This window comes from Curcuma longa, chromosome 11 (assembly GCF_044706935.1).
Source record: "Curcuma longa cultivar G26 ecotype Majalengka, Jawa Barat chromosome 11, ITB_CL_G26_1.1, whole genome shotgun sequence".
In the NCBI taxonomy this organism is placed as follows: Eukaryota; Viridiplantae; Streptophyta; class Magnoliopsida; order Zingiberales; family Zingiberaceae; genus Curcuma; species Curcuma longa.
Genome location: NC_133871.1, coordinates 19,683,100 through 19,690,472, shown reverse-complemented (window position 1 = coordinate 19,690,472; position 7,373 = coordinate 19,683,100). Strand labels below are relative to the sequence as shown.

The window sequence follows — 7,373 nt, the reverse complement described above, 5'->3', positions numbered from 1 at the left end:
CTAATCATTACTCTCTGATTGAAAAAGGCACGTGTTAGAATTCAATCCTAAGTAATAAAACTCTGAAGTACAGAAACTGCACTTGATATTCATCTACAAACCACAATGAAGGCTTCTTCGAAAATGTCATACGGGTAACAGAACTTAAACATCATATTCTGGTTGTAATAAGCTCACACTAGCATGTATTGAGATAACAAAAGATGCTGACTTATGCTGCAAAGTAGACAATGTGGAGATACATGCTTCAGTAGCAATGATTGATATAGCAGGTAATTGCACTAAGATACTTGTATTCATCCAAGAAGAGTAATTACCTCTTCTATACATAAATATATGCTGCATTAAGCATGTATGGAAGAAATATTACAGAAAGATATGATCTAGTACAGAGCTCAATGACAGTTAAGATCCGCAAACTTGACACCAAATAGTTAGGACTCAGCTTGCTATTGTTGTAAACTAAGCACACAAGGGTCACATAATGAGCATGTAGCAATCCCAATTACTGAACATGGATGGCTTCCACATGTTAGGCACGTATAGTCAATGAATGAAAAAACCAGAAGATTATACAACATAGTGGATATGAAGAATTTTAGCAGGTAGACCAAAATAAAAATGCTACACTTACACGTCTCCGCAAGAGTATCGGCAACACCTGATCAAGATAATATTCAGAAGAAGATTTTCTCGGAGGGCGCATTGTGTATGGAGGTTTTTCCATTGACCTCATCACTTTGTCTGGTATTCTTTTAATAATAGTGACATCTTTTGAAAGGGAGGAAATGAACCAGTCAACATCAAAAATATCAACAAAATCACTGCAAATAAAGAAAATGATCTCATTAAAGGCAATGATGTATGCATTTAGAAATACAAGTCATATTTCAGCCATATTGCCAACCCACCTCTCATCTTTCCAAAAAGAATGATGATCAAGTTCAGGAACAACCAATGTGGCATTCAAAATCCAGGCTACAACAACAGCATCTGTTATCTATTCATTTGGCAAGTGACATGAAAACAAATGTTAACAGTTCTTTCCATAGAAGAATGTAAATGTACATTCAAATGCAATCATTCTCTGAAGTTCAATTTATTATCAACGTCTTCTAAGTATAAAAACATAGCAGTGAGGGATAATAAAATATTTCACTCTGTTGAACCAATAGGATCAAGTTTTTTTTGGGAGATTGCAGCATTGGTGATGGAACAAGCATGAAGTATAAATTATGAAGATGTTCATCACCTTTTCTTTTCAAATAGAAAGTAAGATGGCAGGTCACATGCAAGCCTAACATATTAAAATTTTACTTCTAAATAATGCCTGACAAACCAAGACAAACCACATCATGGTGACAACAAATTAAAGAAGGCAAGTAAAGAAAAGAGGGTCACCCCTGTTCTCTGTTGATTTAGTCCTCCACTGGTTGCAATTAGTAGGTAGCCATTGGATTTGCTCTCTTGTATTGCAGCTAAATTACACAGAGAGAATAAATAAAGATACAGTTGCTATTCAATGTCTGAATAAGGAATACAATGTTAAATAGATGCATAACCACAGCCAAATGCACAGATTTACTGAAATACCCCATACAAAAGATCTGATAGAATAAAGGCTTAAGATTACAATTTATCTATAAAATATACAAAAGCATGTAGACTAAGATGGTCATCCTTTTATTATGAAGAAAAACATTGTCTTACCCTTGTAAATTTCAGAAGTGAAATTTTTTAGGAAGAAATCTCATTGCAATTAAATGTCAAAATTTATCCATTCCATTCAAAAAACCTCCAACAAACAAGGAATCATAAACAATTTTAACAAGATCACAATCCATTAGAGCTAGCAAACTTATTTTTTGTCTTGTCTTGACCATGAGGTGACCCTAAACCACATTTGATGTGAAACTAGTCCTGTTCAAAGTAGGAGCAACAAGCAACAAGGTTAAAACTTCATGTAACATAATATTTTCCTTAAATTATATATGGTATTAGAGCTACTTATACGGTTTCCAAAGTAGTATGCCTCTTAGGAGGAGGTCAATAGCCTCCCCCTCATCCAACAACTCCCAAGGATGCATCCGTTCTGAGCTTTGTCTCTTCCCAGCTCTTGTTAACGCTTCCTTTGAAAGCCACCACCATCCATCTCTTCTTTGCATTCTTATTCTCCTTAATCTCAATCTAGAAATAACAATCCTAGTCTCCATTTCGCTTTTGGCCAATGTCACAAAGTGGACCCTTCTAGCATTGCCTTCAGAGTGAGACATCACCACTTGTACAAGCTATCTAGATGCGTCAACAAGAAGAGTGCCCACATGCATCAGTTACCATAGACACTAAGTTGGCAAATGACTTGTCTCTAGCCATACCTACCATGCTCATATCGCCTAAAATTAAATTTTTGTCACCCTCTAGGGTGCAACCAAATTTGCTACCGGTGATCTCCTTTGAGCAGTTTACTAGAAGCAACAAGATGGTGGTTACCACTCGAGATTCCACGATCATGCACTTGAACACTGTCCAAGACATACCCTCACCTTTGATGTTCGATTAGCTCTCTCTGCTTTGTGGCAAGACATCCTGGGTGGTAAACTTGGCGATACACATGTATTTTAAACTTATAAGAATGTGAGAGTTTCTGCAATAGTTTGAGGAATGTGTTTGGGATATTTGTAATTCATTGATAAGTTACTCATAAGCTTAAGCTTCAAATCAGCTAAAATTACTAACAAAAGGAATACAGGACTTATACAAAATACATCTTGTAAAGTTAACTATTTCAAAAGTAAACTCAGCTAAGGAAATGAGAGAAAATCTCAAAGTACGAAGAGGAAAATTTGACATAACTGATAGTAACGGCGTGAAGAAATTACCTCTAAGATGGGGGCTTCTATTGCTACAACCGTAATAGAGATTTCTGATTTCTGATTTCCATATATTTCTTGGCTCCCTGTATCTGACCTGCAAATGGAAAAAGTCTCATGGTACCAGCAGAAATCCCATTTCAACCAAACGTAGTGATTTTTTAAATCATTATTCTGGTGTTATTCGTCTTGTTGGATGAATAATTAACTACTTTGAGAAAATTACACCATTCCATTTCCTTTCTGTAATAGACGAAATTGTGTTTTAAAGCGGTAAAGCATGAAGACTAATAATTCTACGTTCTGCAAGGAAAGGTTAAACGAGTAACTATTCATACTACATGACAAATGGAAAGCAAAAACACCATAGAGTAAAAAGAAGACTAGGAAAAACAAATAGCTGAAGCATTAGGAACCCATAGCCAAAACCGAAGGAAACTTTTTTAAAATCATTTTATTACTTTACCCTTTTGGTTTGCCACCGTGCACGGATCCGCGACCACTCGAGGTCGGCGGCAATCTGACCGGTGAACAGCGAAACAAGGCCGAGGCTAAAAAGCATCGCGCCGCATAAAACCGAGCGCGACACCGCCCTCTTTTTCCGGTAAAACCTGGCGGTACGGAGCCACCTTTTGGGGTCGAGCAAGGGCACGCAGAGCGGCGATACCCTCTTGACACCCTGGAGATTTAACTGCTTCACCATTCTCTCAACCATCAAGCTCAGACGCACCTCATGATACTCCCATCAAACCCTAGCTTTCGCACCTCTAACGGAACAGAATCTTCCGGCATTTACGGTGCGACACAACGATGGATCCAGAGAGGATCGCGGGAGCCAAGATCGAGCAAACGATGGTTGCTTGGAGACCATTCGACACTGATACGGTGGAATGATCTCGAAGCTGCTTGAGCTCGGAGGCGGAAGCCGAGGTGGCGTCACGGAGAGGGGCAACGAGGGAAGGAGACGAGATCGGAGTTATATCAAAACGTATTAATCAAAGAATTAAATTTCAGAATTTAGATTTAGCCAAAGTTTCATATTAACCCTCATAGTTTCCATTTTTATAACAAATGTTAATGTGTATCAATTTTTGTAGGCGCATTGGTATTTATTGTTTTTTCGGGTGGTAACTTGAGAAACAACTACTGAGTGGGGTTTGATTCGGCAAGAGGAAAACGTAGGGCCTGCATAAGATTTTGTATACGGGTGTTTTCAGGATTTGAAGAGGATGATTTTAATGCCCTTCATTTATTGGGTTGAGACTTGCACCGATTTCTTCTGTTTTTATTCTCTCTCTCTCTCAAAAGAAGGTAATAAAAAAAATTTATGGATACCATAAAAATTATATGTTATTAAAATATTTCAGAATTTAAATATATACTCATTTAATTGAAAGAAGAACAATGCCACGTAATTGTGCATGAAGTAAGTCAAAGATTACTGACGTTGCTCTCCGATGCGATACCATCCGTCCGATCGAGACGCGACAGCCAAGGAGACAGACAGACAGTTACCGCCATCAACGCCCTTGTTGATGGAAAAACCTTCGCTTTCAGCTAACCGCGATTCATGGCAGTTAATGCAACCGACGAGTCCAGTCCAAGGTCGTTGCTTCCGTTGTCGTTTGTCCCCAACCACCTAACTCACGTAACGCATGCAGCCATGCACGCATCAAGTCGAGGAAACTAAACAAAGAAGCAGCAATCCAACAAGCGCACACAACAATGGCACCAACCACTCGCTCCCTCCTTATTTTGCTTGCCTTGTCCTCCCTCTTCAACCCCTCCACTTGCTTGAACCCGGAACGGCTCAACTTCTCCTCTTCCGCCCTCGACGGGCTGGCTGGTCGCCGGCGGGAGCCACCTGGTACGGCAGCGCAGACGGCGCGGGAAGCGACGGCGGTGCATGCGGCTACGGAGGCGCAGTAGACACTGCTCCATTTTCTTCCATGATAGCGGCGGGGAGCCCCTCCGTCTTCAGGTCCGGGGAGGGGTGCGGCGCTTGCTACCGGATCCGGTGCGCGGCCCACGCCGCGTGCTCCGGGGACCCGGTGACGGTCGTGCTCACTGATGAGTGCCCCGGCGGGCCGTGCCTTGCGGAGCCCGTCCATTTCGACCTCAGCGGCGCGGCGTTCGGGGCCATGGCGAATCCCGGGCAGTCCGACGAGCTTCGCGACGCCGGAGTCCTCCAAATCCAATACAATCGGTAAGTTACGTTCTGCCATTATTGCCCTCACATGCTGTTGCTACTACCCATATAACTGTCTAACACTTCATATACATCATGTGTTTCTATTAATCAATCGGCCATGGTTGGTGGCCTTTTTCTAAAGCGTGGAGTGCAACTACGGTGGGCTGGGCATTGCGTTCCATGTGGATGTGGGGTCGAACCCTTACTACATAGCGGTGTTGATCGAGTACGAAGGAGGGGACGGAGACTTGGCGGCGGTGGAGATCAAGGAGGGATCGTCGTCGTCGACGTCGTATGGGGAGTCATCGTCGTGGATACCGATGCAGCAGTCGTGGGGGGCAGTGTGGAGGCTGAACTCAGGGCAGAGACTGCAGCCTCCATTCTCGTTCAGGCTGACGTCGGGGTTGGAGCGGAAGATCCTGGTGGCCAGCAATGTGATTCCGGTGGGGTGGCAGCCGGGCGCCACCTACAGATCCGTGGTCAACTACAGCGACTAGATTTGTATAGTTGTTAGTACGTAGATTATGTGTTTGAGTTGGTAAATAAAGTCCTTGCAGGCAGAGGAGATTATAAAGATAATTAGATGTGATCTCCCTCCGCGACATGTGAGCAGTAGTGTGTTCTATGTTATGCATCCGAAAGCAAAGGGAAATAACACATGGACTTTAACAGAGCTGTCGTACCGACAAGAGTTCCAACAATGAAGATGTGCTTCAGTTCAAAAACTAAGTTTAAATCGACAGGCTAGATGTTCCAGTTTGAGATCGCTTGCTGAAGAAGTTGCTGGGCACCTCGCTTGAATTAAGGTTAAGATGGTACCCACGAACAGCAAAGGATGAGAATGATGGACTCTCACGTGCCATCAAATTCTAAATTACACGAAAAAAAAAGAAGATGAGAATGAAGGTAAGAGATGATCTGATTCAACCATTCTATGATGCAATCAAATTCTTAACTAGAGAGGGAGAAGAAAGCACGAGAATGTAGAGAATGAGTGTTTGTGATTCTATGCATGTACCTATATTTGTGAGAGGCGGTCAATGGCGGAGCCACCCGGGCTAAAATGGTTTAATGAAAAATCTACTTGGGCTATAATAGAAATTCTTATTATTTTTTAAATTTTTTCACTTGTAAGCAATTGGCGGAGGAGGAGTTAGGCGGAGGAGTTATATAAATTTATGAAAGAGGATAATAAGAAAACTGTCATAGGAGATGCCCTATCTAGGTAAGGGGAGCATCCCATTACCACTACAGTAATGAAGAGTTTTATCACTCATACCTGATATGGCATCAGACGGTGTCATCATGCCGCATTAATAGAGGTAGATGAGTTACTCAGATATCCCATGATTATATGTGCCCTTCTGATGGCTGCCTACCCAGCTAAATGAGGAAATGAGCAGAATTGGTTGAGCGCGGTGTAGGCACTAAGAAGGTAGAGCGCGAGCAACAAAGAGAGCCCGAGGTGAGGACAACTGAAACAAGCCTTAAGGGCGAGGCATGGCTTGATATGATTGGGGGTGGGGTAGCTTGATCTCAGAGCTCAAAGTTGGATGCCGAATCAGAGTTGGACTTTAAGAGGGGTCGGGAAGGATCCTGAGTTGAGTTGGATGCCAAGTTGGGGTGTTGGATCTTGATCTACTTCGATTATCGAGTCAGAGCCTGACCATCTTTCTCGGGTTAGGAGTGTAAGCGCAAAGTTGAGTCAGCGCGTGAGATCAAGTCAGTCAGCCTTGGAGTCAAGTCTTATGTCCGACGTGTCATCTAATTGGATCAGATTTTGAACCTTCTAGATCAGTCATATCGATCCATAACACCAGAATTTTGTGACTGTTTAGATGAATTGAAACAGTTCAATAAACTATGGTGCTAAACTGATACAAAGCCAGTTTTAGGACCAAATCTGAAAAATTAAATAAGAAAACGTTGGGTTGCTTTTTCAGTATCGAAGGTGAGGACCACCGTACGTTGCCCCAGATATGCCGACGTGACGAATATCTAGAGGTAAGAATCGTGTATCGCATTGGCTATATATTTAAAATTTATTTATGATTAATTTTAGCTATTTATAAACAAATTAATCTATATATAACTTAAACCAATTTCCCCACCCGCATTTGTACCCAAAAAGCCCGTTCCTTCCTCAATACTAGACCCGACCACGGGTCCGGGTCCAGCCCGGACCCGGCCCAGAACCGGACCGGGTCAAACCCGGACCCGGCCCGTTGACCCAGTTAGCCGGGCCGAACCGTAACCGGCCGGGCCGGTTAAGGTTCAAGCCCTCTTGAACCGGCGGTTCAGCCGGTTAACCG

At 42.5% G+C, this 7,373-nt stretch overlaps 2 protein-coding genes across 2 annotated transcripts; one reads left to right on the top strand and one right to left on the bottom strand.

Annotated features, from left to right (window-relative positions):
• Positions 1 to 477: 477 nt before the first annotated feature.
• Positions 478 to 3,825, bottom strand: LOC141837293 (O-fucosyltransferase 29-like). The gene is made up of 6 exons (XM_074724721.1): positions 3,337 to 3,825; positions 2,880 to 2,967; positions 1,402 to 1,478; positions 912 to 1,000; positions 635 to 824; positions 478 to 522 (listed from the first exon to the last, which is right to left on the bottom strand). The coding sequence occupies exons 1-6, from the start codon at positions 3,583 to 3,585 to the stop codon at positions 478 to 480; spliced, it is 738 nt and encodes a 245-aa protein (XP_074580822.1). The 5' UTR covers positions 3,586 to 3,825.
• A 770-nt stretch (positions 3,826 to 4,595) lies between these two features.
• LOC141841693 (expansin-B18-like) lies at positions 4,596 to 5,558 on the top strand. Its single transcript, XM_074729875.1, is given in 3 exon segments — positions 4,596 to 4,704; positions 4,707 to 5,076; positions 5,204 to 5,558. Coding segments are annotated over 3 exon segments (834 nt in total).
• The last annotated feature ends 1,815 nt before the right edge of the window (positions 5,559 to 7,373 follow it).